The 20,699-nt window shown below is 37.2% G+C and overlaps 1 protein-coding gene across 2 annotated transcripts in view; it reads left to right on the top strand.

The window, feature by feature from the left end:
• Nucleotides 1-20,699, top strand: part of RAD23B (RAD23 homolog B, nucleotide excision repair protein) — a 51,263-nt gene that overhangs the window by 24,186 nt on the left and 6,378 nt on the right. For both annotated transcript variants that reach the window (XM_010335991.3, XM_074395131.1), the window contains 6 exons: nucleotides 21-289; nucleotides 5,032-5,087; nucleotides 13,820-13,947; nucleotides 17,097-17,232; nucleotides 18,963-19,090; nucleotides 19,904-20,074. In XM_010335991.3, the coding sequence (XP_010334293.1) occupies nucleotides 21-289; nucleotides 5,032-5,087; nucleotides 13,820-13,947; nucleotides 17,097-17,232; nucleotides 18,963-19,090; nucleotides 19,904-20,074 (888 nt within the window). The remainder of the gene's footprint in view (nucleotides 1-20; nucleotides 290-5,031; nucleotides 5,088-13,819; nucleotides 13,948-17,096; nucleotides 17,233-18,962; nucleotides 19,091-19,903; nucleotides 20,075-20,699) is intronic.

Below are 20,699 nucleotides of genomic sequence, written 5' to 3' on the forward strand. Positions count from 1 at the left end.
TTGCTTTTTAATGTGTTTAGCCCAAAGCAGTGTCAACACCAGCACCAACTACAACTCAGCAGTCAGTTCCTGCCAGCACTACAGCAGTTACTTCCTCCACGGTAACAACTGTGGCTCAGGCTCCAACCCCCACCCCTGCTTTGGCGCCCACTTCAACACCAACATCCGTCACCCCGGCATCAGTGACGGCATCTCCTGAACCTGCACCTGCTAGTGCAACTAAGCAAGAGAAACCTGCAGAAAAGCCAGCAGAGACACCAGTGGCTACGAGCCCAACATCAACTGACAGGTAGGAACTGGATTCTAGGAAATTATGTCTCAGAATCTGTGTTTACAGGAACTTCATGCATTTATTTTGATTATTGTTTTGCTAAAACTGACTATACTATGTTAAGCTTTCTTTGTACATTTAAAACCTATTCTGTGTCTATTTTGATTGTTTACTAAGGAGAATATAAGTACAGATTTTCATAATCCAGATTTCTCTACTCTGTGTTGATTTGGGCAGGGGGAGACATTGGGAAGGGGAAAGCAGGTGAGAGTCATTTGTTTCAAGTAGAAATGTTAGGAAATACAAATAACCAAAAAGAATAAGGATTGTAACATGACATTGCCACCCTGATCATGGTTTGTACTTGATCTGTATTATGGTAATTGTCATATATATCATAAGCATCCTTCCATGTCAGTAAATCTTTTCAGTTGTTAAATATCATTGTGTTTGGTTCTGGTATTTGTTATCTCTTGTAATCTGAACCTGTGGATTGTTTCAGTTTTTCACTGTTATATCTGTATCTTTGTGAACTTAAGTAGAAATTCAAGCAACCTTCTGCCTGTGTAGATCTTTAGGGGGGAAAAAAGGAAAAGAGTGTTTGGATATTTGAGGAGCAAGAAGTAATTTCTTGTGAGAAGTTGACAGCAGAAACACCTCAACTAAGTTACTACTTAGAAAGTTAGGATTATTGAGCAGTTTAAGACAAGATTTCCCACCCCCCGCCACCCCTACCATGGCCCCCAGATGATCAGCTAAAATGACCAAAGCAGATGCTTAAGTCAGAGTTCTGTTAGTTGAATATCATACAGCACAATTACTTGACCTAAGAGCATGAGTTATATTATGGCCAGCCTTCACTGGCTCTGCAGCTGTTTGTGTTTTGTGACTTAGTGCAACTCAGGACCTCAGAGGCAGTAATTTCGATCTTTGGAGTCAGAATCAGACACGATGGAAAACTAAGCAATGACTGGAAGGATTTTCAGACATAGAAAGGGGTTATGATATATATGACAGTGATTAGAGAGATAACTTGCGATCCTTCATTTTAGTGTTCTGCCTTTGAGTGTGGTTTCTGTGTCTGACTTAGTCAACCGTGTTTGGAGGAGTCCAAGCCACCTGGTGCATTGTTCACCGGGTGGTCTCTTTCTAAGTAATTGATTCCATGAGAAAAATCATGGGTTTAGGCAATTAAATATTTGCCCTGTTACTTGCCTGGAACACTGCTTTAAACATTCTGTGACACCATTGCCTAACTTGATTCATCTTTCCCGTGTACAGCTGGAAATGCGTTCAACCATCTTATCCTAGTGGATACCTAGAGTCAGGTTAAGCTGTTACATTAAAGTTCGGTTGATGAGGTCTGTGTATGAGAGGGAACTTAAAAATTTAACCAATTGATTCACCAATGGCTACTAGCAATATTTGGTTCACCAAAGCACATAAATATTGTGAACTTAATACGTCAGTATAGTACCTCTTACTCTCTTTTTATATATACATTTTATTGCATCTTATTCTCTTAATTGCTTTAAGTTCCTTTTTAAAAAAAGCTTACAGTGTGAGAATTTTAAATTTGATCAGTATGTTTTAATGTGCTAATGCCATCAATTTAAATTTGTTTGTTCGTTATCTCTACTTTTATTTTTCTTCCTGGAGTTGCAGTTTTACTTACCTGTTCTAAAAAGACCCAGGATTATCTTTTCAGGCGTACAGAAGTTGCATGAGTAAGTTGATGGTCAGCGATCCAGGAAAGTAGACACTACAGTTTCTTAGTTGGACTTTACACCAACTGTTTATTCTTATTTCTTAAAATTTTTCTTCAGAGAAGGATAACACAGGAAGAGAGAAATGAAAGAAACTCAGAAAACAAGCTGCTTAAATGTTCCTTTATCTTTGCTGGAAAATATCTAGCATCCTGTGAAGCACAAAACCTAGTGAATAATTATCAGGAGATAAGCTGATATGAGTTTGTGGAGTATCAGGAAGTCTGTTTATGGCCGTTGACCTGACATTTTGTTATTAGGGATTTTTTTTAAAGTCAATTTTGTTCTTTTAAAAACTATTACAGTGCAAATTCCACTTGATATCTACCTGAGAGAAACTACACTTGTGCACATGACTGTATTGTTTGTAGTAAAGAACAAATTGGATTCCTAAATTGACCTGTGGTTTATTCGTAGTGGATAACAGGACTCTCAAAGTGTAGAATTCAATAGGCCACAGCAGCATCACTGAAAGTGTGTTTGACATGAATTATTGGGCCACCCTGGACCTTTAAGTCAGGATTATCTAGGAGTGGATCCCAGAAATCAACAAGCCCTCCGGGTGAATTCTTGGGATTCTTAGACTTTGTAAAATTTGAGAAGCCTTACTACCTGATACTGCAAGATAGTTAAAATATGTTCTGTATAAGCATATTCAATGAGTATGGTTTTGAGGCTTTGTTATTGAGTGAAAAAAAAAGCAGATTGCAAAGGAGTATAGGCAATAATCATAAACCAGACAAAACCCATAAACAATACTGTACATTTTCTATGGGTATATATGTTAATGTGTAGAAAAAAAGTAGGCAGAGTTGACACATAGCTGACCAGTGGTTTCCTTTGTGTCTGGAGAAGGGAGAAGCAGTGAGACAGAATCAAGATTAAAGAATAGTGGTTAATAGTGTACATAATAATAATAATAGTATATGTACACGCAGTTTTATCTGTGCTGTTTAAAGAGAACTTTTTAAAAACAGTGTATGATAATAGTGTAAATTCTGAGGGAGACGAGTCTGAATGGATTTTAAAATGTATTACACAGTAATGATTGAAACAGTTTAGAGCTGGACGCGGTGGCTCAAGCCTGTAATCCCAGCACTTTGGGAGGCCAAGGCGGGTGGATCACAAGGTCAAGAGATCGAGACCATCCTGGTCAACATGGTGAAACCCCGTCTCTACTAAAAATACTAACATTAGCTGGGCATGGTGGCGCGTGCCTGTAATCCCAGCTACTCAGGAGGCTGAGGCAGGAGAATTGCCTGAACCCAGGAGGCGGAGGTTGCGGTGAGCCGAGATCGTGCCATTGCACTCCAGCTTGGGTAACAAGAGTGAAACTCTTGTCTCAAAAAAAAAAGTTTAGAATGGCTCATATTAGAAAGATTGTTGAGGGAAATTGGAAATTTCAACAGTAACTTGGAAATTGACCCAAAGAGATACAGGAACTTAATATAAAATAAAGATACAATTTCAGAACAATGTTGGGAAAATGCTGAGATCTCACCATCTGGATTGGAAAAAGAATGACTCCTCGTACTATACACTTGCAAAAATAAATTATAGATGGATATGGATTTAATGTAAAAGCAAAGCTTTAAACTTAATGGAGAACAAGGGAAAAAAAGAACTTCACTTTGAGAAGTTATTCCTAAGCAAGACAACCAAAAAAATCTGTAACAGGAAAGTTTGACAAATTTGACTGTAGAAAGAATTTCAGTGCAGAAAACCAGACTACACATGCCTTAATAAGAGCTTGATTTGGTCTTCTAAATGAAATATTGTGCATCTGTGGGAAGAAATTGAAGTAGATTTGATTGTGCAGACAAGAATAATTGTTAAGTTAAAAAAAAGAGCTTAAAAAAAAAAAAACCCAAAGCAAGACACAAGTTATTCTTTTAAATAGAAACTGGTGTCATAGTGGTTGTCTCTGGGTTAGGGTTAGAAAAATTTAGTTTTTATATAGTGTGCTTTTTGAAATTTTATCCATATTAGTTTTACTGTATATTTAATGAAGAACTTAAAAATTATACCAAAGTATTGATCATAATATTCCTATTGGGTGTTAGGATGCCAAACACTTTGCTAAGCACCATACTAGCATAGCCCTACCCGCAACACTTGGGAGTATATGATACTGTCGTTGACATTGTACTGATGAAGAAACTGAGGCTTAGAAAGGTTAAGTAATTTATGAATCCAGACTTGGGTTTTCTACTCTTACTATACTACCAAGGGCTTTCTGAGAATTGAAATATAATGTGTGTGTTCTTTTTAACTGAGACACAGGTCTAAGTGTGTATTTTAATTTAAACTTCTAACTACTACCTTTACCACTGTTGTAAACTTCAGTTCTTTTTCTTTGGCCTGTTTTTCATGGTCTTTCATAATTTTTTCTATTGCAGACTTCTCTGTAGTTCCCCAAGAGAAACGTAATCTTTTTGAACTGGTTTCCATTACATTTAAACTTAGATTTAGCCCTTATCTAACTTTTTTGCATATGCTATATATTTCTTTATTTGAATGCCTTCTTTCAGTTTCCTCATTTAGAACTTACCTATAAGATCTCATTATGTGAAAGCTTTCTAGCCTAATTTGGTTTCTCCATGTGCTATTTTTTTATATACTGCTTTTGATATTTCTTCTGGTGTGGCTTGATTTATAAACTATTTAACTTCTCATGTAAATTCTTTCAGATAAATAATTATGCATTATCTTTTACCTATCTGTTAGGATATTATTTTTTTATATCTTTGGACATTTTAAATGATGGATTCTCAGATAGAAGGAGTACCAAGATTGAAAATTTTTCCCAAACCACAAATGCTGTTGATAAAGCTTTTGGATTTAATCTAGAAGGAACAGTTTAAATACTGTAGTCAGACTTTTATATTTAGTTAAAATCAAAGAATCTCCTTAAAAATTGGAGAGTTACTAAACTCATGTAAATTAAATTTTATATTCTTTTTAAAATGTGATTTTTCTAAAATCCTTTTATAGTACATCAGGCGATTCTTCTCGGTCAAACCTTTTTGAAGATGCAACAAGTGCACTTGGTAAGTATCTACTTTTCCTTATAAACCTATAGGAGATCAGAGGTTTCACTTTTCTAGAGCATGATAAGTAAGTTAATAATTTGCATGGCTGTTTGTAATCAAGCTGTAAAATGATTGATTTAGGTAATTAATAATGTTACTAAAGACTTTTAAATTAATATTTATGTATTGAGTTCTTTAAAACTTGTTCTGAGTTGAACATACTTTGTTAAAGCAAATAAATTTCTATTTTCCAGATGTAAATTTCAGATATGATCCTTACATAGTTTCTGTGTATGTGTTTATTACAAAGGGTCTTTGAAATGGGTATGAAATTTTTCTAGATCTGCCTCACACTTCATGTGTATTCCCCTTCAGACTTAATTCCAACTTAATGGCACTATACATTCCCATCTACATCTTGTTGCTTGCATTGGCTTGTGGCAAAAATGCCTTTTTATCCCTACTTTTAGTTTTATCTGCTGAATAATGCCTGTCCATCTCCCATCATCCCAATCTGTTAAAATGAAGCAGCTTTTTTTTTCTTCCTGTTGTAGCATCTGATACAGTTCCTGCTAACAACTGGTTTATTGGCTAACAACTCCATTCCTAGTCTTTGGTACTCTTAAGGAAGTAAGAGTACTTCTTTCCCATGGCAGGAAGGGAGAAAGCGAGAAATAGGTAGAAACAGCAACTTCGATGCAGTACAGGCTTCTGGATTCCTGCTTAGCTTCTACAGTAGCAGGGTTCCAGCAGCAGTAGTACCTCTGACCTAATTGGGCTGGAACTCCATGATGCCCTCATTGCTGTGGAAAATGGTGCATATACGTAGTGGCAAAACAGTAGTTTAATCAATCTAAGATCGCCTGGGTGTGCCAACCCCAGATTTTCATCTTTGAGGAACAGTGTCTTAGAACTACTCTGCCAGCAAATACTGTATGAGTCTCCAGCCAGGAAAACAGAAATGACTCTATCGCAAACAGGGAAAGGATTAATTTTAGGAAATGGTTAGGAGTTGGAAAGGCTGGAGAATAGCATTACCCAGAAATCAGTAAACTGTGTGTGGCCTCTGGGCTGGAGCCAGCTGGCTCTTGCCCCTGATGGTGCTGTAGGCTCTGGTTGTGGTCACTGCTGCTGCAGCTGGAATGCGTTAATGCTCCTGAGTGGGAGCCTGGGAGGCCATGGCTATAGCTGTTGCTGCTATACTTAAACCTCTGTGACGATGTCTTACTTCCCATTCTCGACTTAATGGTCTCAGGATCCCTCTACGTTTTCATCTTTAATTTACTCGAGTCTCTATGTTAATTCCCTGCTTATTTTGTTTTTTTCTGATTTCTGTTGTTGCTGCACAAATTAACCCTGCTTCTGTAAATTTTCCTTCTTTGATTTCTGTGATACCACTCTTTTCCTGATGCATAGGTCAGGCTCTTCCTTCTCAGGCTTTCTAGTTAGTTCATTTTATTTTACCTGACCATTAAATGTATGAGTTTTCTGTGGTTCCATTCTAGGCCAAAGTTTAAACTGTAGGAATGGCCAGTACCATCTATATTCTATATGGATTCCCCAAATTATACAGTACAGATCTCCCTCTGAACTCCCACACTCGTGTCTTGACACTGTCAACCAAAAAACTTAGAAACTCCATGACCCTAGATTCCAAACTGACTCATTTTTTATTTTTCCATCTGATTCTTTTCTTTGTTCCTCTTCTTACTTGCACCACCATTCATTCATTCACCTCTGCCTCTTTTGGCCTGATGAATCTGTTTCTTTTCCTTCCCCTTCCCCCTCCCCATCCCCATATGCTTACATTGTCCTTAACCATTTGGTCTACCTCTTCCTTACCAGATTGGATTTTCTACAAGGCAAATCTAATGGGGTCTTTGTTAATTCCTTTAATAGTTCCTTGTGACCTAGAAGATAAGTCCAAAGCTTATTATTTTTAATTTTTAAAATTTATATATATTTAGGGGTACAAGTACAGATTTCTTACATGCATATTTTATGTGGTGGTGAAGTTTGGGCTTTTGGTGTAGCACCTGAATAATGAACTGTATCAAACAGGTAATTTTTGAACCCACACTCCACTTTCCTTTTGTAGTTTCCAGTGTCTTTTATTCCACTCTACATGATCTGTGCCTATTGTTCAGCTCCCACTTGTAAGTGAGGGCATGTGGTATTTGACTGTTTCTGAATTACTTCATTTAGGATAGTAGCCTTCACAGTTCTATTCATGTTGCTATAAAAAAGATATTTCTTTTTTATGGCCGAGTACTATTACTACACACACACACACACACACACACAGATTCCACATTTTATCCCATTCTTTGTTGAGGATTCCCTATCTTTATTATTGTGAATAATGCTATGATTAACATACAAGTACACGTATCTTTTTGATGTAATGATTTATTTCCCTTTGGGTGTGTATACATGGTAGTAGGATTTCTGGATTAAATGATAATTCTGTTTTTAAGTTGTTTGAGAAATCTCCATACTGTTTTCCTTGAAGGATACACTAATTGACATTCCCACCAGCAGCGTATAAGCATTCTGTTTTCTCCGCATCCTTGCCAACATTTGTTTTTTGACTTTTTAATAATAGCCATTCTTACTGTTAAAAGATGGGGCATCTCATGGTTTTAATTTGCATTTCTCTGAGGATTGGTGATGTTGAGCATTTTTTCATGTTTCTTGGCCACTTGTATGTCTTCTTTTGAAAAATGTCCATGTTTTTTGCCCACTTTTTAATGGGGCTAGTTGTTTTTTTCTTGATGTTTAAGTTCTTATAGATTCTGGATAATAGCAGTTTGTTAGATGGCCTAAGCCAGTGTCCAGAAGAGTTCTTCTAGATTTTTTGTAGTTTCAGCTCTTAATATTTAGGCTTTAATCTGTTTTGAGTTAACTTTTATGTTTGGTGAGAGGTGTGGATCTAGTTTCATTCTTCTAAATACGGCTGTTCAGTTTCCCAGCACCATTTGTTTAGTGGAGTGTCCTTTGCCTGGTGTATGTTTTTGTTCACTTTCTTGAAGATCAGTTTGGTTGTAGGTGTATGCAGCTTTATTTCTGGGTTCTCTGTTCTGTTCCACTGATAGATATGTCTGTTTTTATTAGAAGTACCATGCTGTTTTGGTTACAATAGCCTGGTAGTATAATTTGAATCAGGTAATATGTTCAAAGCTTATTCTGAATAACAAATGTAAGGTTCTTTATCGCCACGTCTTTTTCCTCATTAACTCTGTTCCTTGTCCAGTCTCTCTAGTTTTTTTGTTTTTGTTTTTGTTTTAAGATGGAGTCTCACTCTGTCACCCAGGTTGGAGTGCAGTGGTACAATCTTGGCTCACTGCAACTTAAGCCTCCTGAGTAACTAGGATTACAGGTGCCCACTACCACACCCAGCTAATTTTTGTATTTTTAGTAGAAATGAGGTTTCACCATGTTGGCCAGGCTGTCTCGAACTCTGGATCTTAGATGATCCACCTGCCTTGGCCTCCCAAAGTGTTCGGATTATAGGCATGAGCCACATACCCAGCCTCCCTAGTTCTTTTTACAGTCATTTGTTTTCAGAATTTTAAGATCTAAAACATATCACACTGCTTATGGATATTTTTGAGGTTTTATAATTTAACTCAAACATAATTTTAGGAGTCATAGTGTACTGATTAGATGTGAAGACTCTTGACTCTCAGTCTGCGTTTGTATCTCTGCACCATGACTTAATACTTCTTCCAAATTATTAATCTCTCTGAGCCGCGGCCTCGTATTTTAAAGGAGTTGAAACTAAACTTTTTAAATGAAGTAGTGAGAGAGAACTAAATCAGAAACATCATGTCAAAATAGTGCAGTTCTTATTTTCTGTAGCTCTTAATTTTGTTTGTGTTGATACTGATTTCTGTATCTGGAAAGTGGTTACTGAAAGTGTATTCATTCTAGAGTTGCTTTGTTCTCGAACTATATGAATAGATATGAAAATAAATATTAAACTATTGTTTTATGGGATGGGAAAAGGAAAGTTATTATTTTAAGCAGTATATCAAATCCTTAATCTGTTCATGGTACTTGGGGTTTTTTTTTAGCTATTAATCACCTGTATATTTGAAAATTCTGCAGGAAAAAATATTCAGCAGATAATGAGTGTCAGCTTTGTATCAGCAAAACATGCAAAATGACATGGTTTCCTACACAGTCAAATCTTCATTCAGTTGGTGCAAGAAAAAAAGAAACATTTTTTTAAAAAGATAAATGATATTAAAAGCATAAAGGGCTTCCCCAAAGAAAAAAGGCTATGGGCCAGGCGCGGTGGCTCAAGCCTGTAATCCCAGCACTTTGGGAGGCCGAGGCAGGTGGATCACGAGGTCAAGAGATCAAGACCATCCTGGTCAACATGGTGAAACCCCGTCTCCACTAAAAATACTAAAAATTAGCTGGGCATGGTGGCATGTGCCTATAATCCCAGCTACTCAGGAGGCTGAAGCAGGAGAATTGCCTGAACCCAGGAGGCGGAGGTTGTGGTGAGCCAAGATCGTGCCATTGCACTCTAGCCTGGGTAACAAGAGCGAAACTCCATCTCAATTAAAAAAAGAAAAAGAAAAAAGACAAAAGGCTATGTAGGATGGCTAGGCAATATCTCTTAAATATAGAACTGAAACATGTTGAGGGAACTGACCATCCCAGACTGCCGGTGTTGTGTAAAGGCTCTGGGGCAGGAAAAGGTGTGGCCTGGTGAAATAACCCCAGGAAGATGACTGTGGTGGATAGAGGATTGCTGAGGGCTGGGGGCCAGAAATGAGATGAGGGTTCTTTTTTCTCTGTGTGTGTGTGTGTGTGTTTGTGTGTGTGTGTTTTAATTGACTTTTGCACTGGCTGAGGAATAGATTGTAGATACAGAGGCGAATTGGAAACGGGGTAACCCCATCTAGAGACTGTTGTGGGCTTGTTGTCTTCAGTGATGACAGTAGAGAATGAAGAGATGTGCTTGGGGTGTAATTTAGGGATAGAACCTACCAGGTGTGCTGGTAAATCAGGTGTGGAAGGAAGAGGAAAAGGAACTGAAATCACCAGGGTTTCTGTTCAAGCACTTAAGTGAATAGAGGTGCCTTTTGTTTAAAGAGAGCAGACAGATAATGGGGGAGAACACATTTGAGAGGGGAATTGGAATTGCAATGAGGAATGAGTGGAATGCGAGAAAGGGGACACATGTTCACAGCTATGGCTGTGATGGGAAGACGGCTGATGATTCCTGAAAGAGGAATTAGGATGAAGTCAAAGGAGGGAGGTGTGGAGAGAGATCCAAGATGGCTGATCACTAGCAGCTCGGGAGTGTAGCTCCCAGTGAAAACGCAAAGAACGAGAGGACGCCACACCTTCACATGAATTCTTGTTGCTCATGCACCAGGAGATTCCCAGCGGAGGAGCCCCACGGGTCGCCAGCGCGACTCTTGTGACCGGCGAGGCGGTTTTGCCGGTGCCTCACAGCGTCGGTTCTCGGTGCAGAGTCAGAAAAGCACCACCAATCTTAACGCCGCTGATTTAGTCGGTGCAGTGGGTTGCTCAGATTTCGGCGCTGAGAATCAATAAGTTGGACGTCCACTCAGAAACCCAATTACAAAGACGGTAATTATAAAGACCACAGATGGATAAATCTACAACGAAGGGAAGAAAACAGTCAAAAAAGGCTGAGAATACCCAAGATCAGAACGCCTCTTCCTCAGCAGGGGATCCCAGTTCCTCATCAGCAACGAAACAAGGCTTGATGGAGAACGAGTGGGTTCCAATTACAGAAGCAGGCTTCAAAACGTGGATAATAAGAAACTTCTGTGAATTAAAAGAACTTGTTATAACACAATCTAAAGAAACTAAGAACTTTGAAAAAAGGTTTGACGAAATGTCAACAAGAATACAAAATTTAGAGAGGAAAATAAGTGAATTGATGGAGCTGAAAAACACAATACGAGAACTACGTGAAGTATGCACAAGTTTTAACAGCCGAATTGATCAAGCAGAAGAAAGGATATCAGAAGTCGAAGACCAACTTAATGAAAAAAAACTAGAAGACAAGATTAGAGAAAAAAGGATAAAAAGGAATGAGCAAAGTCTCCAAGAAATATGGGACTATGTGAAAAGACCTAATCTACGCTTGATAGGTGTACCTGAATGTGACGAAGAGAATGAATCCAAGCTGGAAAGTATGCTTCAGGATATTATTCAGGAAAATTTTCCCAACTTAGGCAGGATAATATTCAACTCCAGGTAATACAGAGAACACCACAAAGATATTCCTCAAGAAGAGCAACTCCAAGGCACATAATCGTCAGATTCACCAGGGTTGAAATGAAGGAGAAAATACTAAGGGCAGCCAGAGAGAAAGGTCAGGTTACCCACAAAGGGAAGCCTATCAGACTTAAACAGCAGATCTCTCAGCAGAAACCCTACAAGCCAGAAGAGAGTGGGGACCAATATTCAACATCCTTAAAGAAAAGAACTTTCAACCAAGAATTTCACATCCAGCCAAACTAAGCTTCATAAGTGAAGGAAAAATAAAGTTTTTTGTGAACAAGCAAGCACTCAGAGAATTCATCACCACCAGGCCTGCTTTAGAAGAGCTTCTGAAAGAACCACTATACATAGAAAGGAACAAACAGTATCAGCCTTACTAAAAAATACCAAAAAGTAAAGAACAACAATATAATGAAGAATTTACATCAACTAATGGGCAAATGGCAGTATCAAACTCACATATATCATTATTAATTCTAAATTTAAATTGACTAAATTCCCCAATTCAAAGACAGACAGCCAATTTGGACACAAAACTAAAACTGTATGCTGCATCCAGACCCATCTCACATTCAAGGATACACAAAGACTCAAAACAAAGGATGGAGAGAGACTTACCAACTAACCAGAGAGCAAAAATAAATAAATAAAAAGCAGAAGTTACAATTTTTGCCTCTGATAAAATAGTATTTAAAGCAACAAAGATCAAAAGAAGCAAAGAAGGACATTATATAATGATAAAAGAATCAATGCAACAAGAAGAGTTAAAGGTCCTAAATATATACGCACCCAATACAGGAATACCCAGACATACAAGACTTATAAAGAGACTTAGACTCCCACACAATAATAGTGGGAGACTTCAACATTAATATTAGACAGATCAATGAGACAGAAAATTAACAACGATATCCAGGACTTGAACTCAGATCTGGAACAAGTAAACGTAATTAACATTTATAGAACTCTCCACCTTACACAAAATATACACTCTTATCAGTACCACATCATATCAACTTAGAAGTTTAAACGAAATGTTGGTTGGCTCCTTGTTTGTTACTCTCTTCCCTCATTTTCTTTCATGTCTCCATTATTAAGGACAATTATAGGCATACCTATATTTAGACTGCATTCTAGCCCGGGCAGCAAAGCAATACCCCCATTCTCTCTCCCTCTTCCTCTTTCTCTTTCTTCCTCTTCTTTATTCTTTTTCTTATTATTCTTTTTCTAAAAAAAAAAAGGAGGGAGGTGTGTTTTTGTTTTACGATGAAATATAGGATGTAATTAACTACTGACCCAGGATAATCACATAGAGGGGGAAAGGTATTGGTGGGATAATCACATAGAGGGGGAAAGGTATTGGTGGAGAAGAGAGAGGATAACCAAATTCAGTTTTGTGAGGTGACAGTAAAGGTAATGGTCCTAGAAAGCAAGTGGAAGAAAGGATAGTTTTAAGTGAGGTAAGTTTATGAGAGAAATAACTTTAATTTATTCAGCGTGTTGTCTGTGCTGAAAGGAGGGAGGATAGGAGTCTGTAAGAAGTTACTTGTTGAAATGGTAGTATTTAGGGCATTTTGCCAACTTTGTATAGTGTACAGGATTTTAACTTTCTAGCTCCTAACTGCTCTTTCCCCACTGTTTTGGTTATATAAGGTGTCAAAAGGAAACTGAACTTGTTGCATCAGAGTTAATTGTTGAAATGCCGTCCCTTCACCAGCATGTTTTCAGAAATCAATGTCTCTTCTTACCGGTTGCCTTCTCTGATCTCCTGCTAATTCTCCCTTACCTTTGTACCTCATTTTCTGTTGTACTATGAAACATATTATATGAATTTCCTGTTGCTACTGTAGTAAGTTACCACAAACTTAGTGGTGTGAAACAACACAGGTTAACTGTCTTCTAGTACTATAGAAGTCTGACACAGGGCTCACTGTGCTAAAATCAGGGTCAGCATTCCTTTCTGGAGACTCCAGGGAGGAATTTTTTTTCCTGATCCGGTTCAGCTTCTAGAGACTGTTCACATACCTTAGCTTGTGGCCATTTTCTTCATCTTCAGAGGCAACAGCATAGCATCTCTCATCCTGCTTTTGTCTTCTCCTCCTCACACCTGTTTCTCTGACCCTCTCTTCTGCCACCTTCTACTATTCTTAAGGATTCTTGTCATTACGTTGGACCCGCCTGAATAACCCAGAATGAGGTCTCTATCTTAAAGTCAGCTGATTAGCATCCTTAATTTTATCTATAACCTCAATTCCCTTTGCCATATAACTTATTTATAGCTTCCAGTGATCAAACCAGGGGCATCTTTGGGGAACCATTACCTAATACATATATGTTATAATTTATACTGTTACTCATCTTTGTATTCCTAGTACAGCAGTGCCTGAAATGTTGTATATGTGAATCAAGAAATGTATAGAGAATGCTTATTTATTAAATGTTCCTTTTCTTTCTTGTCCACCCTCCCTTTTTAGTGACAGGTCAGTCTTATGAGAATATGGTCACTGAGATCATGTCAATGGGCTATGAACGAGAGCAAGTAATTGCAGCCCTGAGAGCCAGTTTCAACAACCCTGACAGAGCAGTGGAGTATCTTTTAATGGTGAGAAACATGTTTGACTTTTCTCTGTTCTAGTTGTTTGAGATCAAAGTCAAAGAAAGAGATTTTAAAGGACCAGTTAACCAATCACTGATAGATGATATGCATAATACTTTTATTTTTCCTATTATGTTAGTATTTTGTGTTAATAAAATACAACCTTTTCTAAAAGATTCTGATTAGGTTTTAGTTAGAAACAACATGGCTAAATGAGTTGTAAGACTGACTATCCGGTTGGGGTGTAGCACCTTGTACCCCAATTAATGTCATCCTCAAAGGATGTGTTGGGGGTAGGGGGCAAATTTTTAATCCAGTGGTCCAACATTATAGTAGCTTTTTAGGTACCACTATGCATGAATCATTCGAGCAAAAATTTCAAGCTTGAGAGCCCAGGCCAAATTCTTTTGCTCATACTATATATATCTCTGTGATAAGTTGCCAACTTTTTAAAAACTGGGAAATTCCACATTAAAGTACAGATTTCTGGTTTATCTAGACAACTTTGATTTCAGATTTTTGCAAGAGATTTAGAAAAATATTTTAGATTGCGGACTCTAATTCATTATCCTCTGATTCACTCTGTTACCAATACAACGTCATGCATTTAATGAATGATGTTACTTACCTGGTTCCATTGGCATTTGAATTTGTTTTTATAGTTAGTAGGCGTTGAGGGACTTTTTAAATAAGGTTATCTTTTTTTTTTACTGGTAATGAAAGTTTTTGAGAAATAGAGTATTGTGGACATTGACTGAAACCCTTGGTATTAAGATGAAAGTCTGCTAGTTTTACAGATGTAATACAGGCTAAAGTGATTGAATTAACTTTTTTTTTTTTTTTAAAGGCAGAGTCTCGCTCTGTCACCCAGACTGGAGTGCAGTGGTGTGATCTCAGCTCACTGTAACCGCCGCTTCCTGGGTTCAAGCGATTCTCCTGCCTCAGCCTCCCAAGTCGCTGGGACTACAGGCACGGGCCACCACGCCCGGCTAATTTTTTGTATTTTTGGTAGAGATGGGGTTTCACCATATTAACCAGAATAGTCTCAATCTCCTGACCTTGTGATCCGCCCACCTCAGCCTCCCAAAGTGCTGGGATTACAGACGTGAGCCACTGTGCCCAGTCTGAATTAACTTTTTTAAAATCTTAGATTTTTATTCTATAATTGTCTTTGGTGTTTTGGAGTATTTTTTCTAAGTCTGAATTGCCCAAGTATCATCTTAGAGTTGCATGAATCTAACTCTTTTGGGAATTATGTCCACAGTTTAATGCATTCTTTTGTGTCTAGTTTGTACTTCTGTTAGGAACTCCTTTCAGGTAACTAGCTAGTTTCAGAAGAGTCCATTATAAGCCTCATAACTGTACTCTGCCTTCACCATTTATTGCCCATGCATTTGCTTGTGAAGTTCTCAAAACCTTTTCTTGGCATATTATTTTATCTTTTTCAATTCACTTTTTCATTGTTGTCTTGAGTAGTGTCTTTAAATGGTGGCAGTTTATCCAGTTTGTGTGGAATTAATAATTGTTGTAAATTTGTTTGGCGAGGAATGCATGGCCTAAACAGATTGTATAAAAGTATTAGTGTTTTGGAGGGGCTTTCATTTACATCTGATTTAGAATTCTGCATAAATTCAGTAGTATCAGTTATTTTGATCTAATGGGTATGGAATTTTGAGGTATAAATTAAAGATATCATTGTCATGAAAGTTGCCAAATGCTAAAACTGCTGTATAGCATCGAATGCAAATAAACAGATGAGACATGAGTTCATCAAACATTAACAAATACTTTTTATATATTTGCTATTTGTTTCATAGACAGGGGTGGGGAGCTGCCTTTAACTGTTACTAGTTAACAGATAAGTTGAATGGATGGAAGGAAGAAATGTTGATCCCTTATCTAATAAGTAAGAGGCTTTGTAACATGTGAGAATAGAGGTAGTTCTATAGCAATGAAGGTTAACTTTTTAGTTTAATAAATTAAACAGAATGTGATGGATACAAATTTGTTTGTAGTTTGTTAGCACTGAAATAACTGCCCATTGAAGTTAAGGGTTTGAATTGGTGAACTCGTTCAAAAGCATTTGTTTTAATGCCTGGAGTGACATCTAATGCATGCAGCCATATTCCTGCTCTGTTATTCTTCATGCTTTATACGTTGTTGCTTTTGGCTTCTGGCTTGTTATGAAATGGAAGCATTTATCATCTTACTCAATTTTAATACTTAGTTCTCCTCTTTTCAGAATCTATAAGAACGTGATAAAGACTTTTGAAAAATTTTAAATGACAAGTCTGTCAAATCATGTGCATCAAAATAGGGTGTCCTAAAAGATTTTAGTGCATGCAGGTTTAAGCTCTAACAACTGTGGCAGATAAATACTACACACTTGCAAAAAGCATCACCTTTGAAAACTAAATGGTTTCAATTTATTTTAGATCGATTTTGTGGTTTTTGAAAAATTAATTTTTTATGAGATACTTTCTGAGTGACACTTTCTCAAAGTAACACTTTACTCAAAAGTATCTCAAATTTATGATATACCTTCTGAGTGACAGTTTGTCAGTACCATGGATCAGTAGAAGAGATCCTGCTGCCTGGCCACTGTGGTACCTGGCCTATCCCTTAGATATTTTTTCCCCAGGAGTCATTTTAGAACTGTCAGATGCCCATCAAAACTTCTGTGTTTGGATTATCTTAAGCTAAGATTGTACACTCAATCCTTTTTATCACTAACAGCTGATGAAGATTTCTAAGAAGTTAAAAAATCAACTGAAGTAATAAGTAGCACCAAAACCTTTGGTTATGTTATGTTTTAAGAAGGTACATGTATAGATAGTTTTCAGACTTGAATAATTATATGTGCCTGGTATTTGGACAACACAGAGACTATTTTTCCATCATCATGGAAAGTTCTGTTGGTCAGTACTGCTTTGCATTATTATAGCAATGTGGATTTTTCTATAATGCACCCAGGTTATTTCTAATCTAATTTGAATCCATGCAGGTTAATAATCCTTTACTTTTAATTGAAGCAGACATCTGTTTGATGCTTTTGAAAAGCAAACAATATGTTAAGTAGACTATAAATCTTTTACTCTGTATAATATTTAATTTTGCATGATGGGATATCTTAAAGCTTGGAAATTTTGTTTTAGGGAATCCCTGGAGATAGAGAAAATCAGGCTGTGGTTGACCCCCCTCAAGCAGCTAGTACTGGGGCTCCTCAGTCTTCAGCAGTGGCTGCAGCCGCAGCAACTACAACAGCAACGACTACAACAACAAGTTCTGGAGGTAAAGTGGAATCTTTTGGATGGGAAGGGAATGACCCTGAATTTTTAGTGTAGGGTAATTTAATCTGAAATGCTTCAGAAATGAGGTTCATTCCCAGAGCAGTTGGGTAACTCTAATGTTTGAGAAGGGCCCAAAAGAAACTCTCCCAAGTGAATATAAAAGGTATGCTTGCTGATATTAAGCATCAGTGCTGCAGTTTTGTCAAAAGGCATATTGTTTTATTTGTTCTAAGGAAAAGATACTTTCCAGTTTGTATTTGGTGTTACTCTCTACTGGCATTCAGAATGGTTTGCTCACTTTGTCTCTTACTCGCTCCATAAATGTTACAAAGTGTATGTGATTTCAAAGCCAGCAGGATTTTAGCAGTTATACAACCAAGGAAATGAACCTTGAGAGGTTTAAAACCTTGTGTCTAGAGGAGAAAGCAAAGCTAATAAAATTCAAGTCAAATGTTAATAACCAAAGTCTTCCTTACTCGGGTACTGACTATACCCACACATTGCTACAGGTCTGACTGCAGAGCAAAGCCTGGAGCCTCCATTTGGCTTACCAGTTATGTAGTGTTCTCCTTCGTTCTTTCTTTTATATTCGTGTATATTAATAAAGTAAGCTATTGATTTTGAAAAAGCCATTCTTTAATCCATTTCCTAGCTCTGATTGACAAAAGTCACTAAGTGCTTTGTGTAGTCTCCAGAGGACAGGCCTGTTGTTTGTTGAGATTCAGCAAGGTAGTAGAAAGAGATAGCCACAGCTTTGCTTTGGATTTGGGGTCCTAGTCCTTTCAGCACTTACTAGGTAACATAGTCTCTAAATCTCATTGCCTTTTTCTATGAGGCTAGTATTATATATGGAAGAACAAAAAACCCATGTGTTGTGACCGTTTTAATTCAAATGACTGTCTTACTGAATAGGAAATTACAGCATACATCTAAAAATTCTTTTATTCATTAGTAACCTCAAAAACATACTTCCTTATTATGTATAATTTTTGGTTTCCTATAACATAACCAGACAAGTACTGGCACCTTGAAAAAGCCACAAGTTCTGTATTTTATTTTATTTTTTATTTGGCATTATTAACATTTACTATTGTGAATGGATTTTAGACTGAAGAGCTCTACATATTTAGTACTAGATTACTATACGGCTTATGTTTGAAATTTAATGGTAATAACCAAAGTCTTCCTTAATGTAAGTAAGTTTGTATTAAAATTTCTCCTGCTTTGCAAACCTGACCTCAAACTTTAAATATTAAATATCTTTCTCTTCTTTGGTTTAGCATTTCCTAGGAATTCAAGCTCAGATTGTGTTCTTTAAGGGGTTTTGATTGTTTATAAAGTAAGTGAGTTTTTGTTTTTGTTAGTTGTGGCATATATTTTTCTTAAGAACTTTTAAGCAACGGGACCAACTTTTAGTACTTTTCATTTTGATAAAACATGCGCAGGGGGCAAGTTCCTAGTATAATTTTATAATATTGAGTGCCAAGGCCAATTTTAGGAAAGTTTGTTACAGTTAGTGTTCTGCACTCACTTTCTTTGCTAATAGGAGTAATTTTTGCTGTATAAAACTTGCAAGTTGGTACAGTTTGAAGATTTCATCTTCTCCTTTGTTTTATTACATCTGAGAACTCAGATAATTTTTTACTTAGTGTTTGCTGTCTAAATGTATTGTTTAACCACTCTCTATTTGTATTTACTACTTTTGTTTAACAATGTTTATGTGTATTTTAGGACATCCCCTTGAATTTTTACGGAATCAGCCTCAATTTCAACAGATGAGACAAATTATTCAACAGAATCCTTCCCTGCTCCCAGCATTACTACAGCAGATAGGTCGAGAGAATCCTCAGTTACTTCAGGTGACTAATCAGTGTCAGTTTCACAAGTGGGTTAGAGTGTGTCACATTTTTTAAAAGTTTGTGAACATCCTCCCCCCCCCCCCGCCCCCGCCACCAACTCTGTATTCGAGAATCGTGAATGTATTCTCCCAAGCTACACTCAGTAGAATATTGTAATCTAGACAGGTGTACTAAAAAAACAGTTGAGATATGGAGGTTGGGTTAATTTAATTTGACCAAATAGTAAGTTTGGGAAACATTTTATATTTCCTTCTTGGAGTTTCCCAGTACATATTAACATGTTAAAGAATTTGGGAAGCTGTTTAACAAAGACATTGCCTAACTTTAAATCAGTTTTCACAAGCTTATTACTTAGTTCATTTTTCTTAGGAACTTTTAAGCAACAGGAATAGTTATTCTTAGAAAAAATAGCTGTGAGACTTACTTGATGCTCAGATCACCAAGTATTTGAATTTTGTACAGCATTTTAGTGCTCACTAGTGTGGAAGGCAGAAATATATGCAAGTATAAAGAATAAGTTCTGTAGTCCTGCAGTAGTTTTTTGTTTGTTTGTTTATTTGTTGTTGTTTTTTTTTTAAGCATGGGGGCTCAGAGTACTTAGGAATTTGAATTTCTTCACCGTTTACTTTACCCAAAGTAGTGAATTTCTTTACTAATGTACAAGAAATCACTTCCTTCCAAAGACTGAATAATTTGGAATCACTAAAATACTATGTTTGTAAAAGTATAGCTTTTTCTCTTAGTAATATTTAGAATTCCCGTTCCTGCAGATACGTAATATATTGTTTTTCTCTCTCCTTCACATCACCACAGCAAATTAGCCAACACCAGGAGCATTTTATTCAGATGTTAAATGAACCAGTTCAAGAAGCTGGCAGTCAAGGAGGAGGAGGTGGAGGTGGCAGTGGAGGAATTGCAGAAGCTGGAAGTGGTCATATGAACTACATTCAAGTAACGCCTCAGGAAAAAGAAGCTATAGAAAGGGTGAGCTTAAGTACAACTTTAAAACATTAGTTTTTGGCAGGGCACGGTGGCTCCTGCCTGTAATCTCAGCACTTTTGGAGACCAGTGTGGGCAGATCACCTGAGGTCAGGAGTTCAAGACCAGCTTGGCAAACATGGCAAAACCCCATCTCTAATAAAAATACAAAAATTAGTTGGGCATGGTGGCATGCACCTGTAGTCTCAGCTACCTGGAAGGCTGAGGCAGGAGAATTGCTTGAACCTGAGAGGCAGGGGTTGCAGTGAGCCAAGATTGCACCACTGCTGAGTGAGACTCTGTCTAAAAAAAAAAAATAGTTTCTTAGTCACACTAGCCCTGTTTCAAGTGCTTAGAAGTCACATGGGGTTAGTGGCTACTATTGGATAGAACCAAAACAGAACTTTTCCATTCACTGGAGATAGTTCTGTTGGACAGAGCCAAATAGAGCATTGCCTTATGGATTGTAGTAAATGTTGTCTCTTCTTATCCCTGTTCCCTCATCTTGTCTTTTGTGAAGCCAGAGGATGAGCAGTAAAGGTATAATTTCATTGATTTGTTAAAATCCAAGAAGAAAAAGTCTTATAAGTATACACCCACCTCTAGATTTTTCATTTTTACTTACATTTTT

The sequence above is a fragment of the Saimiri boliviensis genome, chromosome 2 (genome assembly GCF_048565385.1).
Source record: "Saimiri boliviensis isolate mSaiBol1 chromosome 2, mSaiBol1.pri, whole genome shotgun sequence".
NCBI lineage: Eukaryota > Metazoa > Chordata > Mammalia > Primates > Cebidae > Saimiri > Saimiri boliviensis.